Source organism: Cervus canadensis, chromosome 4 (assembly GCF_019320065.1).
Source record: "Cervus canadensis isolate Bull #8, Minnesota chromosome 4, ASM1932006v1, whole genome shotgun sequence".
NCBI lineage: Eukaryota > Metazoa > Chordata > Mammalia > Artiodactyla > Cervidae > Cervus > Cervus canadensis.
Window position 1 is genome coordinate 59,258,122 of NC_057389.1, and position 24,213 is coordinate 59,282,334.

The 24,213-nt window shown below is 36.6% G+C and overlaps 1 protein-coding gene across 5 annotated transcripts in view; it reads left to right on the forward strand.

The window, feature by feature from the left end:
• The window catches only part of FAM13B (family with sequence similarity 13 member B), an 83,905-nt gene that overhangs the window by 32,403 nt on the left and 27,289 nt on the right, over window positions 1-24,213 (forward strand). For all 5 annotated transcript variants that reach the window (XM_043465416.1, XM_043465419.1, XM_043465417.1 and 2 more), the window contains 3 exons: window positions 19,124-19,165; window positions 19,897-20,052; window positions 21,801-21,933. In XM_043465416.1, coding sequence (XP_043321351.1) covers window positions 19,124-19,165; window positions 19,897-20,052; window positions 21,801-21,933 — 331 coding nt within the window. The remainder of the gene's footprint in view (window positions 1-19,123; window positions 19,166-19,896; window positions 20,053-21,800; window positions 21,934-24,213) is intronic.

A 24,213-nucleotide genomic window follows, 5' to 3' on the forward strand; every position in this document is an offset into this window, starting at 1 on the left:
ATATCTGAATTTTTCATACTCTGATCCGTTGGTCTCTCCTGTACTTTGAGAGAACCTTTCAGCCATGCTTGATTTTGTAATATGGTATATTGGTCTGAGGAGGCCTTACAAATAGATGTGAAAAGAAGAGAAGCGAAAAGCAAAGGAGAAAAGGAAAGATATTTCCATCTGAATGCAGAGTTCCAAAGAATAGCAAGGAGAGATAAAAAAAAGCCTTCCTCAGCGATCATTGCAAAGAAATAGAGGAAAACCAACAGAATGGGAAAGACTAGAGATCTCTTTAAGAAAATTAGAGATACCAAGGGAACATTTCATGCAAAGATGGGCTTGATAAAGGACAGAAATGGTATGGACCTAACAGAAGCAGAAGATACTAATAAGAGGTGGCAAGAATACACAGAAGAACTGTACAAAAAAGATCTTAATGACCCAGATAATCACGATGGTGTGATCACTGACCTAGAGCCAGACATCCTGGAATGTGAAGTCAAGTGGGCCTTAGAAAGTATCACTACGAACAAAGCTAGCGGAGGTAATGGAATTCCAGTTGAGCTATTTCAAATCCTGAAAGATGATGCTGTGAAACTGCTGCACTCAGTATGCAAGCAAATTGGGAACACTCATCAGTGGCCATAGGACTGGAAAAGGTCAGTTTTCATTCCAATCCCTAAGAAAGGCAATGCCAAAGAATGTTCCTTTTTGTGCAAAGAATGCACAATTGCACTCATCTCACATGCTAGTAAAGTAATGCTCAAAATTCTCCAAGCCAGGCTTCAGCAGAAATTCAGCTGAAATCCCTGTGATGGACAGAGAGGCCTGGCGTGCTGCGATTCATGGGGTTGCAAAGAGTTGGACACGACTGAGCGACTGAACTGTACTAAATTGATACTGGTATTTTGAAAAATACTGCCTTACTGAGTTATTCAGAGCTTCCACATAGTGATATATATACATATGTTTGTTGCATTATGTCAAAATATATATTCTTTAATATCACCACTGATTATATAAAAAGTATCTTTAAGTACTAGTATGCTATTAAGCTTCTGGTGGATGATACAAATTTTCCAGAATTCTAATTTTTGCTGGAAAACCCAAATTTTAATAGTTCTGTTAGTCTTGCTCATTTTTGAGAAAACTTCTACCAGATATTCAAGTTGGAATAACTGTAATCTGTCAGCCTTTCAATAAAAATGAGTGTTTCATGCTAAAAGTTAAACTCTCAACTCAGACAAGACAAGCCTCGTACCGAGCTGTGCAACAGAATTTGCTTTGTGTGTACTTCCTATTTGTCACACCACATATTAAAAAGAAGTATATTCAAGGGCTGAGATATAATTAATAATATGTATTACTTCATCAAGGACTTGCTCCTTTTAAAAAGAGATTGCAACTGAGCAATGATGAGGAATGCACTGGGCATGGTTTGTTTGGTCCCACTTGCCTGAATTTGTGCTAAGACCCAAAGCAGTTTTTTCTGCCATTGATTTTGCATCATCATGCAAGTATCAGCACAGTGAAATGTTATGAAAAAACAGTTTTGATCTTTGGTTTCACAGACCACCCTTACAGAACCAGTTTAAATATTATCTACTACTTGGTTTAAATATTTGTGTATGGATTGTACTGAGTGACTTATTTATGCATCTGTTATTTCTATACATTGTTTGCCACTAGCCATATTTTGTTAAGATTGAGCCAAGTGCAGAGTGGAAAAAATGGTGGGATTTAGGGTATGGGTGATGGACAGGGAGGCCTGGTGTGCTGCGATTTATGGGGTCGCAAAGAGTCGGACACGATTGAGCGACTGAACTGAACTGAACCTAGGTTACACAAAAAGCACAAGTTTTGGTTACTTCTGAGGCTCAGTCTTACCCATGAAGTACAAGGAAATCCCAAGCTTGTTTCTAAAGTGTGTTGTATCTATAGATGAAAAATGATTGCTTTATATTCACACGTTTATCTACTACTTGGCTTTATTTAGATATACAAATGTTAGGGGAATCTTTACCTTTTAAAAATTTAGAGAGAAAATAGAGAGTTGAAAGAGTTCTTTATTTTCACTGTGCTTTTCACAGTCTTATTTCCTAGACTGTATTGTAAAGGTTTATTTTGGCTTGAGGTTAGTTAACTTTTAATTTATATTGCTTCTAGAACTGCAAATCAAAAAACCAGCTAATTGGCATTATTATAAAGTTCATTTAAAATTGTACTTTTAATGCCTTGCTAAAACTTGGAATTTAGAAAGAATAAAAAGTTTGATGCTCTCCTGCATGTGCTGTTGGTGCTAGGGCTTCATTTTTGTGAGCTCATTAGTTTATGATGGTTTGATTTTAGGTGTGATGCAGGAAAGAAGATGTAGTGGTTAAGGAAGAATTCCAGGTTGAGGGGTTTGAGACTGGTTTGCACTTCATTCTGTGGATACCTTATATGTTGAAATCCCATGGACAGAGGAGCCTGGCAAAATACAGTCCATGGGGTCACAAAAGTTGAACACAACTTAGCAACTAACACTTTTCTGTTGTTGAAGAAATGTCCCTTCAGCTGATTATAGGTGCACAAGAAATGTAGTAGTAACTTTTTCCTTTAAGTCCAGTAAATAAGCAGTTTGCAGAATATTTCAATTGGTAATCATTTCACCACATTTTCACTATCTAGGTTCCACTTAAAAGTGAAAAGAGGAAGAAAATGTACTTGGGTGGGAGTGTCAGAAATGTTGGGTGGAACATTTATGCTTTGGGTGAATAAGATAAATTGTTAAAGTAAAACATTTTTTGAACTTTCAGCGCATAATAAGAACCACACAGGTTCTCTTCCTCCTTCCTGTTGCCCTGAAAATGATACCTTTGGCATTTTAAAGACTTGTGGTTGTTATAACTTACTGACTTTCTAATAGTGAGGAATCTTTTTAGTTTACTGTTGTCATAGGTATAGGGTATTCCCAAATTGATGGGGAAAGTGAAGAAGATTTTGCTGTTGATTGGAAAGGAGTATGTGGCTTTTGTTTTGTTTTATATGTTTAGTTTCCAAAACTACAGTTTTTGAAATAGTCATTTAGTGGGGCTCTGGCATAAATTATCTGGAAATCACCCTAATTTTAAATTGTAAAAATTAACCATTAATGCCTTTCTGATTTGGATAATGAGTAATAATAGTTCTCTATCATTCATCTGTTTTAGCAATGTCATATTTGTCATAATTTATAGCTCTTGATATAGTAGTGATTAATGAAAACAGACTTTTCCCCCTGCTTTATAGTAGGTTATGCTTAAATATTTTTATAGAATAAGCCAGATTCAGAATTTTGTCCCCCTTTCCCTACCTCCCACTGAGTTGCATAGTACTTGGGAAAAAATTTGTGGACTATTGATTGGGTCCTTGTCAGTAGTGACCTCATGTTGCAGCCTGCTTAGTTTAGACTGCAGCTCTGATTGCTCAGCAGTTTTTGTAAGCCCATCACCATCGTTGATGGTATTTGAAGTCGCTTTACTTGATGTTTTTGTTAGGATATGCCACAGTGTTCAGAATGGCTTGCGAGGCTCTGTTACACAGGTAAAGTGATCTTTTATCAGATTTAATTGAAGCAGAGCGTCAATACTTTTATTGAAATATTATTTGTAATATTAAGTATTTGCAGTTGGGAAATTAAAATAATAGTAGTTCCCTATGATAATTGTATTTGATTACAAACAATTAGTAATTGGAATAAATGGCTGCAAGATTGATTTTATATTCTCAAGAAGGTCCTGTGATTCTAGACATATTTTAAAATAGAGTTCACAGCAGAAGGGAGAAAAAGGTCAGGGAATCACTACAGTCTTCAACATTACACTTAGTTGTAGCCTCAAATATGTGTGACCTTTGTGATTTATTGTTTGTCCTTTTTGTCTGATATTCCTTGTCTGGTGGTTTAATGAAAAGATTTTTAAGTGGTCTTAATGTCATCTGTCTATAGTACCTAAGTAATTTGACCTTGAATTTGTCAGCATTTATTCTTTGTGTATCTTTATTAATCAGAATTCACCATTCTTGAATTCACCTACCTAACATTATTTTGATTCTGCTGCAGATGCATAGCCAAAAAATCGTTTTCTTTTTTAGCCATAGGTTTGTGTTAGCTTTGGTTTGTACATAAGTACTTTATTTCCCACAGAACTTGGCAAAAATTTGAAAATAAAGAATAATTAAATTATTTGAAATATGAAAACTAAATCAGTCCTTTGCCCTTCAGGAATTTTGAAAACAGTTTTACAGTCAACTTTGTAGCCTGTCTGACTCATTCAGTACAAAATCTATGTATTTGATTTGTTTACTGTAGCTTTTTGTTAGGGAGAAGGTTCCTACTGAAAATAGCTATTTATTTTTTTTTTTTTTTATTTTTTTATTAGTTGGAGGCTAATTACTTCACAACATTTCAGTGGGTTTTGTCATACATTGATATGAATCAGCCATAGATTTACACTTATTCCCCATCCCGATCCCCCCTCCCACCTCCCTCTCCACCCGATTCCTCTGGGTCTTCCCAGTGCACCAGGCCGGAGCACTTGTCTCATGCATCCCACCTGGGCTGGTGATCTGTTTCACCATAGATAGTATACATGCTGTTCTTTTGAAACATCCCACCCTCACCTTCTCCCACAGAGTTCAAAAGTCTGTTCTGTATTTCTGTGTCTCTTTTTCTGTTTTGCATATAGGGTTATCGTTACCATCTTTCTAAATTCCATATATATGTGTTAGTATGCTGTAATGTTCTTTATCTTTCTGGCTTACTTCACTCTGTATAAGGGGCTCCAGTTTCATCCATCTCATTAGGACTGGTTCAAATGAATTCCTTTTGACGGCTGAGTAAAATTCCATGGTGTATATGTACCACAGCTTCCTTATCCATTCATCTGCTGATGGGCATCTAGGTTGCTTCCATGTCCTGGCTATTATAAACAGTGCTGCGATGAACATTGGGGTGCACGTGTCTCTTTCAGATCTGGTTTCCTCAGTGTGTATGCCCAGAAGTGGGATTGCTGGGTCATATGGCAGTTCTATTTCCAGTTTTTTAAGAATCTCCACACTGTTCTCCATAGTGGCTGTACTAGTTTGCATTCCCACCAACAGTGTAAGAGGGTTCCCTTTTCTCCACACCCTCTCCAGCATTTATTGCTTGTAGACTTTTGGATAGCAGCCATCCTGACTGGCGTGTAATGGTACCTCATTGTGGTTTTGATTTGCATTTCTCTGATAATGAGTGATGTTGAGCATCTTTTCATGTGTTTGTTAGCCATCTGTATGTCTTCTTTGGAGAAATGTCTGTTTAGTTCTTTGGCCCATTTTTTGATTGGGTCATTTATTTTTCTGGAATTGAGCTGCAGGAGTTGCTTGTATATTTTTGAGATTAATCCTTTGTCTGTTTCTTCATTTGCTATTATTTTCTCCCAATCTGAGGCTGTCTTTTCACCTTACTTATAGTTTCCTTTGTAGTGCAAAAGCTTTTAAGTTTCATTAGATCCCATTTGTTTAGTTTTGCTTTTATTTCCAATATTCTGGGAGGTGGGTCATAGAGGATCTTGCTGTGATTTATGTCGGAGAGTGTTTTGCCTATGTTCTCCTCTAGGAGTTTTATAGTTTCTGGTCTTACATTTAGATCTTTAATCCATTTTGAGTTTATTTTTGTGTATGGTGTTAGAAAGTGTTCTAGTTTCATTCTTTTACAAGTGGTTGACCAGTTTTCCCAGCACCACTTGTTAAAGAGGTTGTCTTTTTTCCATTGTATATCCTTGCCTCCTTTGTCAAAGATAAGGTGTCCATAGGTTCGTGGATTTATCTCTGGGCTTTCTATTCTGTTCCATTGGTCTATATTTCTGTCTTTGTGCCAGTACCACACTGTCTTGATGACTGTGGCTTTGTAGTAGAGTCTGAAGTCAGGCAGGTTGATTCCTCCAGTTCCATTTTTCTTTCTCAAGATTACTTTGGCTATTCGAGGTTTTTTGTATTTCCATACAAATTGTGAAATTCTTTGGTCTAGTTCTGTGAAAAATACCGTTGGTAGCTTGATAGGGATTGCATTGAATCTATAGATTGCTTTGGGTAGAATAGCCAGAAAATAGCTATTTATTTGATTGTCCTAGCCTGTTCTTCAGGGCCAAAGAATGTTTACTTTCATTCTAATATTCTGATTTGCTGATGAATATTTTTACATACATTTTAATTCCAGTAGCATTTAAAAAGGATAGGAAATTGAAAGATCAAATCCTCTGCCTACCCACCAAATTTAAGACCATTAGAACTTTTTTTCTGTTTGACTTCTTTGGATAGGTGGAAAATATGATTAAAGTTTAATCTTTTGAGAGGCTAGATAGCTCTTGGCCAGTGTTTCTTACATTTGTTATTATGGATAAGAATCATCACTGATGCTTCTTAAAAATAAAAACTCTTAGGTCCTACCTCAGGTTTGGAGAGGAACTGAAGAATCTCCTTTCTTTTTTTTTTTTTTTTTTTTAGAATCTCCTTTCTTAAAGCTCTTTTTTTGAACTGGGAAAGAAATCATACGTACAGAAATGTATATCAAAACAGGTTAGTAAAAAGCAAGTATTCAAATATTCTAGAGTTGGAAATAAACACTGAAAGCACCCCAGTAGCTCGTGCAATCATGATCTCCTTACTTTTATGGCAATCACTTTTTTATATATTTTGGTGCTTCATGAAAATTATATCTTGCTCTATATGTTTTCTTGATGCAGCTTCTTTCACTGAACATTTTATGAGAGATTTCTCTATGTGGTCACATGTCACTGTGGTTTATTCATTTCATTGCTGTAAAGTATTCCGTTATATGATTACACCACAGTGATCCAATTTACTGTTGCTGGGCAATTAGATCATTTTTATTTTTGACAATTGTGAGTAACATGCTATGTGCATTGTTGTACACATCTTCTGGTACATGCATGCACATTTACTGTCTTTAAACTTGAGTAACTATTGCTGAATTGTTTTTCATGGTGCTTTTCCAGTTCACATTCTCATTAACAGTGTGTAAGCATTCCCATTGCTTCACATTGAGTATTTCATTGTCATTTTAATAAGATTAATCCCCTTTTCATATTTGTGAGGTGCCTGGCTAAGTATCTTTTCTATTTTTTATTGACTTTTCTTTCTTACTGAAAAAGGAGCCCTTTTCAGGAGCCCTTAAAAAATAAGTGTTGTAAATGTATTTTTCTCATTGTGTTATACCTTTTCCTTCTCATATTGTGCCTTCTGATGAATAATTCCCAATTATAATTGTAGATAAAAAATTCTGGCAAAATTCTGTTCTTTATTTTATGGCTAAGGAGGATTCCATTATACATGTGTGTATGTATGTATACATGTACCACATCTTCTTTATCCATTCTTTTCCTTGTGGTTAATGCTCTTTGTGCCAGTTTAAGAAATCTTTTCCTAGCTATATACGCCTGTCTTGTAAAAGCTGTATCTTTCACCTTCCTTGTTTAGGTCTGAAATCTACCTGGGATTGATTTGTCTGCAATGTGTGACAGTTGCTAAGTTACCCTTTTCATTCTAGGTACCACATTATTGCAGTACTCATTTTTGAAAAGACTATTTTTTCCCCTGCTTTCTATAGTGGCACCTCTGTTCTAAATCAGGCATGGGTCTGTTTCTATTCCATATGTCTGTTCTTGTGCCAGTACTATACTGTCTTATTTACTTTGGTTTTGTGGTTATTTGAAGTCTAGAATAGGGTCCAAATCTCCAATAAAGTAACACTGTCACTTCAGGAGAGTCTGATAGATAAGAGGTCCATGGATCACATCCCTGTTTAAGGGGTATTAAGAAAGCTCCCATATTCTAGTTTAATCTTTTATTGGTGTATGTGTATAATTATAAAAACATTTATTAAATATAAGCCTTTTGAAACATGGTTGCACACATAATTTATGTACTTTCTCATGTTGTGTTTCCTAATCTTTATGAACATTAGTAGTTTAAAAATGATACATTGACTCTGTGTAGCCTAGTCCATTTTATATTTTTTATTTGCTGATATTTCTTAAAAATATGCAAATACAGTAAAATTTTAAAAAGTTTTTTATTGACATATAGTTGATTATAATATGGTGTTTCAAGTGTACAGCAAAGTGGTTCAGTTATATGTATATATATTTTTGTCCAGATTTTTTCCTGGTTATTACAAGATATTGAATACAGTTCTCTGTGCTATACAGTAAATCCTTGTTGTTTGTCTGTTTTATATGTAGGGTTGTGTATCTGTTAATCCCATACTCCTAATTTATCCCTCCGTTCTCCCCCTTTCCCCTTTCATAACCATAAGTTTGTTTTCTATGTCTGTTGAGTCTGTTTTTATTTTATATATGTATTCTTTTGTATTATTTTTTATATTCTACATATAAGCGATATCATAATAGTATTTTTCTTTGTTTATACGACTTATTTCACTTAGCATAATGCCCTCCTAATCTATCCATGTGCTGCAGATGACAAAATCTGTTCTTTTTTTATGACTAAGTAGGATTCCATTATACGTATATGTGTGTATGTATGTATACATGTACCACAGCTTCTTTATCCATTCATCTGTTCATGAACCTTTAGGTTTCTTTCATATCTTGGCAATTGTAGATAATGCTATTATGAATATTGGGGTTTGTGTATCTTTTCAAATTAGTGTGGTTTTTTTTTTTTTTTTTTTTTGGATATGTACCCAGGAGTGGAATTTCTGGGTCATAAGGTAGTTTTGACTTTTAGGTTTTTTGGAAGCCTCCATACTGTTTTCCATAGTGGCTGCACAAATTTACATTCCCACCAACAGTGTGCTGCTGTTGTTTAGTCACTTAGTTGTGTCCAACTTTTTTGCATTCTCATAGACTGTATCCTGCCAGGCTCCTTTGTCCATGGGATTTCCCAGGCAGGAATACTCGAGTGGGTTGCCATTTCCTTCTTCAGGGGATCTTCCCAACACAGGGATTGAACCCACATCTCCTGCATTGACAGGCAGATTCTTTACCACTGAGCCACCAGGGAAGCCCTAATAGTATACTTGGGTTCCCTTTTCTCCGCATCCTCACCAACATTTGTTAATGTGTATTCTTTTTTTAAAAAATTAATTTTATTTTTTATTGAAGGATAATTAATTTGTATTCTTTTTGATGATAGCCATACTGATAGGTATGAGGTTTCTCTTTGTGGTTTTGATTTGCATTTCCCTGATGATCAGTGATATTGTATTGAGTGATTATTTATCTTTTATTTGATTCTTTGTGAAATGTCTATTGTGCACGTATGCACTAGTATTCTATTGATAACCTAATCTAATAAAAAAGAGGAAGAAAATTTTTCTGGGAGGATGAATAGAGGGCTAACAATGGCGAATTTGGAAAAATACAGCAATGTAAGCCCTATGAAAAAGTAAAACATGGCACAAGGCTTCAGTAACAGATTGATGGAGTGAGTAGTTGAGAATTAGAACTTTTTGAGAATTTGTTGTAAGTTAAAGAAGGAGCTCACCAGAAATCACAAATTAAATGGTGACAAGAATGATGTTAGATTTATAAATTTTCTTCACATCAACAGACATCAACATGTCAGTGGATAACAGGTATTAAAAGTAAACTGAATGTTTCTAAATAGGTCACAAATTTACTAAACTTAGAGAGTGCTCATCTTACTGAGGAAAATATACCAGATTTAACTTTTACAATGAAACAGCAACTCATAATCAAAATGAAAAATCAACACACCATTGTAGTGGAATATCAGAAAAATACCTGATAGCCTAGTTGACATTTAAACACTCTTTGGGGAAAGCTTGATTTGCCATATTTGTATTTTTTTTTTCTGCGAAAGTTACTAACTTTCAGCTCATCTGAAACTGCTAGGAAGAAACTAATGGCTACACTGTTCTTTGTGCACATATATGTGATTCCCGTCCTGCCCCCCCCCCCCCCCCCCCCCGCCACCTTTTCCTGATTTCAGAAATGAAAATGATGAAATGATTTCATTTAAATATAAAAAAAATTAGGTACTTTACTTGAGGGTATCAGCATGAAAGCATTTCGCTAAGAATATAATATCATGAATAATAGATTCAAGGGATTAGATCTGATAGACAGAGTGCCTAAAAAACAATGGATGAAGGTTTGTGACACTGTACAGGAGGCAGTGATCAAAACCATCCCCAAGAAAAAGAAATGCCAAAAAGGCAAAAGGTTGTCTGAGGAGGCCTTACAAGTAGCTGAGAAAAGAAAAGGGAAAGGAGAATGCATCTGAATGCAGAGCTCCAAAGAATAGCAAGGAGAGATAAGAAAGTTTTCCTATAAGTGATCAATGCAGAGAAATAGAGGAAAACAATAGAATGGGAAAGACTAGCGATCTTGTCAAGAAAATTATAGAGATACCAAGGGAACATTTCATGCAAAGATGGGCACAGTAAAGGACAGAAATGGTGTAGACCTAACAGAAGCAGAACATATTGTGAAGAGGTGGCTAGAATACACAGAAGAACTATACAAAAAAGATCTTAATGACCCAAATAACCATGATGGTGTGATCACTCACCTAGAACCAGACATCCTGGAATGTGAAGTCAAGTGGGCCTTAGGAAGCATCACTGTGAACAAAGCTAGTGGAGGTGAAGGAATTCCAGCTGAGCTACTTCAGAGCCCAAAAGATGATGCTGTGAAAGTGCTGCACTCAATATGGCAGCAAGTTTGGAGCACTCATCAGTGGCCATAGGACTGGAAAAGGTCAGTTTTCATTCCAATGCCAAAGAATGTTCAGACTAAAACACAGTTGCACTCATCTCAAATGCTAGTAAAGTAATGCTCAAAATTCTCCAAGCCAGGCTTCAACAATACATGAACCAAGAACTTCCAGATGTTCAAGCTGGTTTTAGAAAAGGCAGAGGAACCAGTTGCCAACATCCATTGGATCATTGAAAAAGCAAGAGAGTTCCAGAAAAACGTCTACTTCTGCTTTATTGACTATGTGAAAGCCTTTGACTGTGTGGATCACAGCAAACTGTGGAAAATTCTGAAAGAGGTGGGAATACCAGTCTACCTTACCTGCCTTCTGAGAAATCTGTATGCAGGTCAAGAAGCAACAGTTAGAACTGGACATGGAACAATGGACTGGTTCCAAATTGGAAAAGGAGTACGTCGAGGCTGTGTAATGTCACTGTATTTAACTTATATGCAGCGTACATCATGTGAAATGCAAGCCTGGATGAAGCACAATCTGGAATGAAGATTGCCAGGAGAAATAACAATAACCTCAGATATGCAGGTGACACCACCCTTATGGCAGAAAGTGAAGAGGAACTAAAGAGCCTTTTGATGAAAGTCAAAGAGGAGAGTGAAAAAGCTGGTTTAAAACTCAACATTAAAAAAAATGAAGATCATGGCATCTGGTCCCATCACTTCATGGATTGGGAAACAGTGAGTGACTTTAATTTTTTGGGCTCCAAAATCACTGCACATGGTGACTGCAGCCATGAAATTAAAAGACACTTGCTCCTTGGAAGAAGAGCTATGACAAACCTAGGCAGCATATCAAAAAGCAGAGACATTACTTAGCCAACAAAGGTCTGTCTAGTCAAAGCTATGGTTTTTCTAGTAATCATGTATGGATATGAGAGTTGGACCATAAAGAAGGCTGAGCACTGAAGAATTCATGTTTTTGAACTGTGATGTTGGAGAAGACTCTTGAGAGTCCCTTGGACAGTAAGGAGATCCAACCAGTCAATTCTAAAGGAAATCAATCCTGAATATTCATTGGAAGGACTGATGCTGAAGCTCCAGTACTTTGGCCACCTGATGCGAAGACTCATTGGAAAACACCCTGATGCTGGGCAAGATTGAAGGCAGGAGGAGAAGGGGACGACAGAGGATGAGATGGTTGGATGCCATCACTGATTCGATGGACATGAGTTTGAACAGGCTCCGGGAGATGGCGAACGACAGGGAAACCTGGTGTGCTGCAGTCCATGGGGTCACAAAGAGTTGGACATGACTGATCAACTGAACTGAGCTGAATTCATTCATGAAAAGTAGCAAAATATTGGCAGTTAAAAAAAACTTTTTTTTTTAACTAGAGAGGTTATGTGTGCCAAACCAGGATGGTTAGTGTTGTCTGATAAAGCAGTTGTGCAGTTTGCTACTGATGTGTTAAGGGAGACCTGAAGATTATTGGATGCATGGTAAATGGTGTTTATTTGGTTTCCTACAGACAGTCCTGATAATATTAACCTGATAGACCTTCTTTCTCCCTCATGTTGGTTAGAGTTTGTGTTCGCACATTTTACAGAGTATTTTCATAAAACTAATTTAAATTTACTTTTAAAAACGATTCTTTTCATTAAGGAATCACATGCATACAGAAAAGTTCACAAATCATAAGGTCATTGAATTACTCAATGAACTGAAATTTGTATAATCATATTTGTATAATCATAGCATAATTAAGCAACAATTCTTGCTCCTGTCCCTTCTCAAGTGCTACCAATCTCTCTCCTCCCATGGTAGCCACTATCTAACTTTGATTATTGTACATTAGTTTTTTCCTCTTACTGATTTTTTTCCTTAGAAGATTGACTTTTCTGAGATGTATTTTTCACACAATAAAATGTATTCATTTTATAAGTGCTGATAGTCGCTCAGTCGTGTCTGACTCTTTGCGATCCCGTGGACTGTAGCCTGCTAGGCTCCTCTGTCCGTGGAATTCTTCAGGCAAGAATACTGGGTTGGGTAGCCATTCCCTTCTCCAGAGGATCTTGGATCTTCTTGACCCAGGGATCAAGCCCGGATCTTTTGCTCTGTAGGCAGATTCTTTACCATGTGCGCCATTGATGTATCTGTTAACAGCCAGAGCAGTCAAGATAGAGACTGTTTCTGTCTCTTCCCTTGCTGCTTTAGAATAGCTCTCTCCCTGCTCCCTGCAATTTCTGGCCCCAAGCAACTGCTGATCTGCATTCTGTCACTACATAGGCATAGAATTTTGCCTGTTTTAGAATTTCATATAAATGGAATCTCATAGAGTAGGTACTCTTGTGTCTTGCTCTTTTTGCTTTGTATAATGTTTTTTGAGATTCATATTATTGCATGTGTCAGTTATTCAAGACTTATTTTAAAAAATTCTAAGTATATTCCATTGTAGGGATATTCCACACTTTGTTTATGCAATTACCTATAGGTTGTTATATGCAGTCAACCTATAATGGAGTTGATGACTATTTTTGGCTGTTTTGAATAAAGCTGCTATGCTTGTAGAAGTTTTGTGTGGACTTAAACTTTCATTTCTTTTGAGCAAATACACAAAAGTAAAATTGCTGGATCACATAGTAGGTTGTGTTTTTTTTTTTTTTTTTTATTTTTAATTGGATGCTAATTACTTTACAATATTGTAGTGGTTTTTGCCAAACATCGACACGACTCAGCCAGCCATGGGCACACATGTGTTCCCCATCCAGAAGCCCCCTCCCACCTCCCTCCTCATCCCATCCCCCAGGGTCATCCCAGTGCACCAGCCCTGAGCATCCTGTGTCATGCATCAAACCTAGACCGGCGATTTGCCTCACATATGATAATATACACGTTGTAACGCTACCCTCTCAAATCATCCCACCCTTGCCTTCTCCCACAGAGTCCAAAAGACTGTTCTTTACATCTGTGTCTCTTTTGCCGTCTTGCATATAGGGTTGTCGTTACCATCTTTCTAAATTCCCTATATATGCGTTAATATACTGTATTGGTGTTTTTTCTTTCTGACTTACTTCACTCTGTATAACAGGCTCCAGTTTCATCCACCTCATTAGAACTGATTCAAATGCATTCTTTTTAATGGCTGAGTAATATTCCATTGTGTTTATGTACCACAGCTTTCTTATCCATTAGCCTGCCAATGGACATCTGGGTTGCTTCCATGTCCTGGCTACTGTAAATAGTGCTGCGATGAACATTGGGGTGCACATGTCTCTTTCAGTTCTGGTTTCCTTGGTGTGTATGCCTAGCAGTGGGATTGCTGGGTTGTATGGCAGTTCTATTTTCAGTTTTTTAAGGAATTTCACACTGTTCTCCATAGTGGCTGAACTAGTTTGCATTCCCCCCAACAGTGGAAGAGGGTTCGTTTTTCTCCACACTGTCTCCAGCATTTATTGTTTGTAGACTTTTTGATAGCAGCCATTCTGACTGGCGTGAGATGGTACCTCATTGTGGTTTTGATTTTTATTTCTCTGATAATGAGTGATATTGAGCATCTTTTTATATGTTTGTTAGCCATCTGTATGTCTTTGTTGGAGAAATGTCTCTTTAGTTCTTTGGCCCATTTTTTGATTGGGTCATTTATTTTTCTGGAATTGAGCTGCAGGAGTTGCTTGTATATTTTTGAAATTAGTTCTTTGTCTGTTGCTTCATTTGCTCTTCTCTCATTCTGAAGGCTGTCTTTTCACCTTGCTTATAGTTTTCTTCGTTGTGCAAAAGTTTTTAAGTTTCATTAGGTCCCATTTGTTTATTTTTGCTTTTATAGCAAAGGGTCATAGAGGATCCTGCTGTGATTTATGTCAGAGTGTTTTGCCTATGTTTTCCTCTAGGAGTTTTATAGTTTCTGGTCTTACGTTTAGATCTTTAATCCATTTTGAGTTTATTTTTGTGTATGGTGTTAGAAAGTGTTCTAGTTTCATTCTTTTGCAAGTGGTTGGCCAGTTTTCCCAGCACCACTTGTTAAAGAGATGGTCTTTTCTCCATTGTATATTCTTGCCTCATTTGTCAAAGATAAGATGTCAGTAGGTGTGTGGATTTATCTCTGGGCTTTCTATTCTGTTCCATTGATCTATATTTCTGTCTTTGTGCCAGTACCATGCTTTCTTGATGACTGTGGCTTTGTAGTATAGTCTGAAGACAGGCAGGTTGATTCCGCCAGTTCCATTCTTCTTTCTCAAGATTACTTTGGCTATTCGAGGTTTTTTGTATTTCCATACAAATTGTGAAATTATTTGTTATAGTTCTCTGAAAAATACCATTGGTAGCTTGATAGGGATTGCATTGAATCTATAGATTGCGTGGTATACTCATTTTCACTATATTTCTTCTTCTGATCCATGAACATAGTATATTTCTCCATCTATTTGTGTCCTCTTTGATTTCTTTCATCAGTGTTTTATAGTTTTCTATATATAGGTCTTTTGTTTCTTTAGGTAGATATATGCCTAAGTATTTTATTCTTTTCGTTGCAATGGTGAATGGAATTGTTTCCTTAATTTCTCTTTCTGTTTTCTCATTGTTAGTGTATAGGAATGCAAGGGATTTCTGTGTGTTAATTTTATATCCTGCAACTTTACTATATTCATTGATTAGCTCTAATAATTTTCTGGTGGCGTCTTTAGGGTTTTCTATGTAGAGGATCATGTCATTTGCAAACAGTGAGAGTTTTACTTCTTTTCCAATCTAGATTCCTTTTATTTCTTTTTCTGCTCTGATTGCTGTGACCAAAACATCCAAAACTATTTTGAATAGTGGTGAGAGTAGGCATCCTTGTCTTGTTCCTGATGTTAGGGGGAATGCTTTCAATTTTTCACCATTGAGGATAATGTTTGCTATGGGTTTGTCATATAGCTTTTATTATGTTGAAGTATGTTCCTTCTGTTCCTGCTTTCTGGAGGGTTTTTATCATAAATGGATGTTGAATTTTGTCAAAAGCTTTCTCTGCATCTATTGAGATAATCATATGGTTTTTATCTTTCAGTTTGTTAATGTGGTGTATTACATTGATTGATTTGCAGATATTGAAGAATCCTGGCATCCCTGGGATAAAGCCCACTTGGTCATGATGTATGATCTTTTTAATATGTTGTTAGATTCTGTTTGCTAGAATTTTGTTAAGGATTTTTGCATCTATGTTCATCAGTGATATTGGCCTGTAGTTTTCTTTTTTTTGTGGCATCTTTGTCTGGTTTTGGTATTAGGGTGATGGTGGCCTCATAGAATGAGTTTGGAAGTTTACCTTCCTCTGCAACTTTCTGGAAGAGTTTGAGGATGAGTGTTAGCTGTTCTTTAAATTTTTGGTAGAATTCAGCTGTGAAGCCGTCTGGTCCTGAGCTTTCGTTTGCTGGAAGATTTCTGATTACAGTTTCGATTTCCATGCTTGTGATGGATCTGTTAAGATTTTCTGTTTCTTCCTGGTTCAGTTTTGGAAAGTTATACTTTTCTAAGAATTTGTCCATTTCTTCCAAGTTGTCCATTTTATTGGCATATAGTTGCTGATAGTAGTCTCTTATGATCCTTTGTATTTCTATGTTGTCTGTTGTGATTTCTCCATTTTCATTTCTAATTTTGTTGATTTGATTCTTCTCCCTTTTTTTCTTGATGAGTCTGGCTAATGGTTTGCCTATTTTATTTATCTTCTCAAAGAACCAGCTTTTAGCTTTGTTGATTTTTGCTATGGTCTCCTTTGTTTCTTTTTAATTTATTTCTGCCCTAGTTTTTGTGATTTCTTTCCTTCTACTAACCCTCGGGTTCTTCATTTCTTCCTTTTCTAGTTGCTTTAGGTGTTGAGTTAGGTTATTTTTTTGACTTTTCTCTTGTTTCTTGAGGTAAGCTTGTATTGCTATGACCCTTCCCCTTAGCACTGCTTTTACTGAGTCCCGTAGGTTTTGGGTTGTGTACATAGTAGGTTTTATAAGAAAGCTGCCCAACTGGCGTCCAGGGTGGTTGGAACATTTTACATTCCCACCAGCATTATGTGAATGTTCTACTTGCTTCACATCCTTACCTACACTTTATGTTAATCTTTTATTTTTATTTTTTTTTCATTTATTTTTATTAGCTGGAGGCTAATTACTTTACAATATTGTAGTGGTTTTTGTCATACATTGACATGAATCAGCCATGGATTTACATGTATTCCCCATCCCGATCCCCCCTCCCACCTCCCTCTCCACCCGATCCCTCTGGGTCTTCCCAGTGCACCAGGCCCGAGCACTTGTCTCATGCATCCAACCTGGGCTGGTGATCTGTTTCACCATAGATAATATACATGTTTCGATGTTATTCTCTTGAAACATCCCACCCTCGCCTTCTCCCACAGAGTCCAAAAGTCTGTTCTGTGCATCTATGTCTCTTTTTCTGTTTTGCATATAGGGTTATCACTACCATCTTTCTAAATTCCATATATATGTGTTAGTATGCTGTAATGTTCTTTATCTTTCTGGCTTACTTCACTCTGTATAATGGGCTCCAGTTTCATCCATCTCATTAGAACTGATTCAAATGAATTCTTTTTAATGGCTGAGTAATATTCCATGGTGTATATGTACCACAGCTTCCTTATCCATTCATCTGCTGATGGGCATCTAGGTTGCTTCCATGTCCTGGCTATTATAAACAGTGCTGCAATGAATATTGGGGTGCACGTGTCTCTTTCAGATCTGGTTTCCTCAGTGTGTATGCCCAGAAGTGGTATTGCTGGGTCATATGGCAGTTCTATTTCCAGTTTTTTAAGAAATCTCCACACTGTTCTCCATAGTGGCTGTACTAGTTTGCATTCCCACCAACAGTGTAAGAGGGTTCCCTTTTCTCCACACCCTCTCCAGCATTTATTGCTTGTAGACTTTTGGATAGCAGCCATCCTGACTGGCGTGTAATGGTACCTCATTGTGGTTTTGATTTGCATTTCTCTGATAATGAGTGATGTTGAGCATCTTTTCATGTGTTTGTTAGCCATCTGTATGTCTTCTGTGGAGAAATGTCTGTTTAGTTCTTTGGCCCATTTTTTGATTGGGTCATTTATTTTTCTGAAATTGAGCTGCAGGAGTTGCTTGTATATTTTTGAGATTAATCCTTTGTTGCTTCGTTTGCTATTATCACAATCCGAGGGCTGTCTTTTCACCTTGCTTATAGTTTCCTTTGTTGTGCAAAAGCTTTTAAGTTTCATTAGGTCCCATTTGTTTGTTTTTGCTTTTATTTCCGTTACTCTGGGAGGTGGGTCATAGAGGATCCTGCTGTGATTTATGTCGGAGAGTGTTTTGCCTATGTTTTCCTCTAGGGGTTTTATAGTTTCTGGTCTTACATTTAGATCTTTAATCCATTTTGAGTTTATTTTTGTGTATGGTGTTAGAAAGTGTTCTAGTTTCATTCTTTTACAAGTGGTTGACCGGTTATCCCAGCACCACTTGTTAAAGAGGTTGTCTTTTTTTCATTGTATATCCTTGCCTCCTTTGTCAAAGATAAGGTGTCCATAGGTTCGTGGATTTATCTCTGGGCTTTCTATTCTGTTCCATTGATCTATATTTCTGTCTTTGTGCCAGTACCATACTGTCTTAATGACTGTGGCTTTGTAGTATAGTCTGAAGTCAGGCAGGTTGATTCCTCCAGTTCCATTCTTCTTTCTCAAGATTACTTTGGCTATTCGAGGTTTTTTGTATTCCATACAATTGTGAAATTATTTGTTCTAGTTCTGTGATTTACCTACACTTTAATTTTCAGTATTTTAACGTTGTGGGTTTCAAGTTGTATGGTTGATAGCTTTGGTAAAAATGAGTTTATTATCTATGTTTTTTTTTAATTTTTATTTTATTTTATTTTTTTAATTATCTATGTTTTTATAGATATCAGTAGATACTGTGGTTTAAAATTTGCTAAGAAAAATCTGTTACCAGCACAGTGAATGATACAGCCTGAATTTTGTTTCTAATTGGCCTTTTCGTTTTGTAGCTTGAGAATATCCTCTCAGTAGTAGCATGTACTATTACTTTTGGCAGGGAGCACAGGGCCAGCATTGAGGCCTTCATAGTGTCCTAGGTGGATACTTTTGTTTGGCCCAGTAGTCAGTTTTTTTTCCCTTCAGGCTTAAAATAGGTCAGTGTTCTTCCAGGTAAGCACCAGATGAAGTAGTTGCGCCTCCACCCCCACCCCCCCCAAACACACAAAGGAACTAACACACAAAACAGACAATAAGTATTTTAAGGGTCTTCTGTGAAAAAGAGTTTCTTTGGAAAATTAGAAAAATAAAACTTAGTGCATGCTCTCCTGTGTGTATCAAGGTAGTGTAAATGTGGAGTTTTCACCACATTTTGTAGTCATTTAGTATTGAAAATTTTATATCTAATTTTTTTCTTTGATTACAGTGCCCATACATCACCCATCAGCATCTTACCAGCCTCTGCAGAGTAAGTAGTATACTTATAGAAGACAGCTTAAAAAGCTTTTAAAAATATTAATAAGCTGTAGAAATTAAAAGCATGTATTTATTGTAAATACTTACTTTAGAGGAGAGACTGTACATAAGGTAGTGAAACTGGTTAGTATTTTATATACTTTAGTCAGAACAAATGAAGAAGGAACACATTGCTCTGATATACTTTTTTTCAGATGATTTTTTTTTAATCTTCTGAAATGACTGAACATCAGTAGAGCTTTTTTTTAGTAGAGGTTCCCTGCCCCACCCCCTTCCCCCCAAATGACTGCTTTATTTATGTTGACTACGGTGCACGGCATGTGGAATCTTAGTTCTCCAACCAGGGATTGAACCTGTGCTTCCTGCAGTGGAAATGCAGAGTCCTAATCACTGGACCACTGGGGAATTCCCTGAGAAGTCTTTTTAGATGGCTTTATATGTTGTAGTGAGGACTGAATTACTGGGACAAGTGATCATTCCTGCGTCAGTATTAATATTGACATGATTGATTTGTGTAATGTCTGTTTGGGCAAATTTCATTTTAAAGTTTAAGCAATTATCATGTATTCCTTTTCTGTATTTGTTTTTCCACTGTAGCCTATTCATTTAAATACCATTGTATATATTTTTTTAACTGGTTGTATATTTTAAAGTTTGTGTTTATGTGACCAAATAATCTAGTTAGGGTGACTGCTTCTCACTAAAATGTGTTCTGTTTTATAGCATTTTAGAAAGAACAATTAGAGCAGCTGTGGAACAGCACCTTTTTGATCTGCAGAGCAGCATAGATCATGATCTTAAGAACTTACAGCAGCAAAGTCTGGTGTGTAATAATGAAGCAGGAAGTGTTAATTGTGATGGGGAAGGATCTAATAACCAGTAAGAAACTTTTAAAACATTTGACTATTTTTTGTTGAATTATAAAATTGTTTCACCTTTTATAAAACAGTTTTTTCTTTAATGATAGTGTCTGATCTTACTTGAGCATTGCTGAAAGTGGAAAAATGACTTTGTATATACTTGCTTATAAATTGTATATACTTCTCATTAAAAATCTCATAAGTCTTTTGTTAAGATAGTAGACATTGAGTCCAACAAAGCCTGTGAACACCAGATGAAGTAGTGGGCATAATTACCTTTAGGATCTGTGTTATGTGAAAAATAACTTTAAAAAGAGTAGACCTATATTCTGTTTTCCAGATGGTCACACCATGGCATATAGTTTTCTGGATAGATAGGTACTGGGACAGCAGATTGACATCACTCCTAGTGCACATGGTCATTGAATGAATTGGTGAATGGAGTCATCCTTTGCTATTTAACTTGTTATCCTGTCTCCAGGCTTTGCCTTCCCTACACACTGTTGTTTTAGGTTAACTGTTAATAATTGGATTTGTGCAAGTTAAAAGTACCCTATGTACTGTGTGGTGTGTGATGTTACTCCATTCTTCATCTGACTTGTATAAGTGATGAAAGCTTCATCTCCTTTCCTGTTACCTCAGCCCTAGAGGTGCTTTCTTCTGAGTCCACAGATGATTTTTATAGTTTGCATTGGTCAGTTTTTCTTTTGGGGACAGATCTATAGAGCAGCATAGGTCATGATCTTAAGAAAGACGTACCCAAATTTGGAGAATTCATAGGAAGGCCCAAAAAAAAAAAAAAAATAGGTAACTAGGTAGAATTTTGTTTTTGTGTTAAGAATTAGATTTTTAAAAGGCCAAATATGTCAAATACACCAGATTAGCTATCACATATGAAATGAAACGTAGAAATTAATGGATATAAATACCAATGCTGGGACTATGTTTATGGAATACCAGATTGTACAACCGCAGGTGTGCCATATAATCTGCATGGATGGCATCACCACCAGCCTGTGCAGTGATATGATGGCCCTGATTTGTGTGCTTTGAAGGCATTATTTGAACTGTACAAGTGGATCTGTAGGAAATAGTTGAGTATGAAGGAAAGAAGCAGTATCTAAATGGTAGAAATAGTAGAAAAATGTTTCGAAGGATATAATATAAGCCGATTTCTTGGAGTTTGCCCTTTTGGCTTAGCTAGAGATCCTGAAAACCTATGTCTATGCTCAGATATTATAGAAATACTCATACTCTCATGGTAGAATTCTCATATTGCCTGCTTGGGGTATCATCTTTATAAACAACCTGCAGTGTTTTACATATTCTAAATTATATAAGATGAAAAAATCTGCAGTAGGACGCTATTCCTGTTGTAGTTGAAAAGGTGTTGAACTCTATGTTGCCCAGTGCTAGACTTGGGTTTTAATCTGCAAACAGGTTGTTATTATGATTTAGAGTATGTGTTTGTAAGGGAGATCACTGTTTTGGTACATAAATTATTTTTAAAGCCATTCATTTGCTTGTGAAAATATTCAAATTGGATAATACATAAGGTAGTTCCTCACAACATTCCATGGAGGGACAGAAATAAACTTTGAACCCTCTATAGTCTAACTTGACATGCTAAATAAACTGAATCTTTATGGAAAAGGTACATTTTCTCCCACAAGGAGAAGTTTCAGATTGTTACTTTTATTTATTTATTTAAAAGGCATTACATATTCAACATGTGGCCTGATCTGACTTTTTAATCTTCATTACTAGGGTTGATATTGCTGATGGTATTATTAATGCCAGTGAACATAACAGAGACTGTTCAGAACCTGTGGCTAGCACTAATTTAGACAATGAAGTTATGCAGCAAGATTTTGTATTTGAGGATGAAGAAAATAACCAGGTAAGAAATGTAGGGTCTTAAAAATGTCTGTGTTAAGTGTACTAGATCAACAGTCCCCCACCTTTTTGGCATTAGGGACTGGTTTCATGGAAGAGAGTTTTTCCATGGATTTGGTGGTTCGGGTGGTGATGAGAGCAGTGGCGGATGAAGCATTGCTCGCTTGTCCGCCTGCCGCTCACCTCTGCTGTGAGGTGATCCTCACAGGCTAGGATCCTAAGCAGACCGCGGCCCAGGGGGTGGGGACCCATGTATGTACTAGATTACAGTTCTGATTGCTTCATGTATTCCTTTGATACCAGAAACCATAGTTCACTGTCTTTGCTGATACATGTGTTCGCCTTGATTCCAAGTCCCAAGAACATACATTCTTTCAGTGGAGATCAGGAACCATCATTGAATAGAGAAGTAGATACAGAATACCTTATTTTTAAATACTTTTCTGGAAGGAAACAAATTACAGTGTCACCTGAGGTGACTGGTGGTTTTATGGTTGAATTTTGTTCTTTTAAAGCCGTGTATGTCCCAGATATTTTCTGAAGAACATGGAATCTTTACATAATTATGGAAAACCCATGAATGTCATTTAAGAAGTAAATTATTTTCACTGTCAACAATTTTTAGTAATAACATTTTAAAAATAATTTCAGTGAGTGTACAAAGCATTTTTCTAAGACATGTTTCAAAGTTTTGTTAACACTTTTTAAAATAAGATCCTTAATGGATGAGGAAATTTTCTTCAGCATGTTTTCATTCTAAATCATATGCTAACATACATATAGTAAGGAATCAAAGATTTGTGTTTAGGCTTTGCCTGTTAATAGCAGTGTAACTTTGACTAAGTTACCTAGCTTTTCTGAGTTGTTGAACTGGAAAACATTTCACAGAATTTAAGCTGCTCCTGGACTTAGTTTTATTGGACTTGTATGTAACTAGTATTCTTACTTTCTTTCACTGGCATATTAGATTAATCTCTTTTCATCTGTTCATGGTTATTGATTCTGTTCTTGTCTCTTTGCTCCACTGATACACTGTCTTCATTTGGCTTTCAGGATATCTTACTCCTCTTGTTTTTTTTCCTCCTTGACTGGCTGTTGTATCCCTTTGCTGATTGCTTTTTGTGTTCTGAAATTTAGTATAGCCCAGGGCCCAGTTTTCTCAAGTCACTAATTTTCATTTACCCATTGGTAATTTCATTTAGTCTAATGGTTTTAAATACCATCTCTCAGCTAAAGGCTCCCAAGTTTATACCCTAGTCCAGATCTCTCGCAACTTTAGATTCCTATACCTAGAAGTTCTGCTCAATGTTGAATATCTTTGTTGTTGTTCAGTCGCTAAGTTGTGTCCAACTCTTTGCAACCCCATGGACTGTAGCACGCCAGGCTTCCCTGTCCTTCACTGTCTCCCTGAGTTTGCTCAAACTCAGGTCCATTGAGTCAGTGATGCCATTCAGTCATCTCATCCTCTGTCGCCCCCTTCTCCTCTTGCCCTCAATCTTTTCCTCCCATCAGGGTCTTTTCCAGTGAGTCGGCTCTTCATATCAGGTGGCTGAAGTATTGGAGCTTTACCTTCAGCATCAGTCCTTCCAATGAATATTCAGGGTTGATTTCCTTTAGGACTGACTGGTTTGATCTTGCAGTCCACAGGACTCTCAAGAGTCTTTTCCAGCACCACAATTTAAAAGCGTCAATTCTAAAAAAAAAAAAAAAATAAAAAAAAAAATAAAAGCGTCAATTCTTCAGCACTCAGCCTTCTTTATCGTCCACCTCTTACATATGTATATGACTGCTGGAAAAACCATAGCTTTGACTATGTGGACCTTTACTGACAAAGTGATATCTCTGCTTTTTCATACGCTGTCTAGGTTTGTCATACCTTTCCTTCCAAGGAGCAAGCGTCTTTTAATTTTGTGGCTGCAGTCACCATCTGCAGTGATTTTGAAACTGAAGAAAATGAAAACTCACCATTTCTACTTTCCCCCCATCTATTTGCCATGAAGCAATGGGACTGAATGCTATGATCTTTGCTTTTTCAATATTGAGTTTTAAGCCAGCTTTTTCACTCTCCTCTCACCTTCATCAAGACACTATTTAGTCCTCTTCACATTCTGCCACTAAAGTGGTATCTCTGTATCTGAGGTTGTTGATATTTCTCCTGGCAATCTTGAATGTCTTAACATCTTAATTAAACATCTTAATATCTTAAAACATCTTTTTTTTTTAAAAGACTCATTTATTTGTTTATTTTTGGCTGTACTGGGTCTTTGTTGCTGTGTGGGCTTTT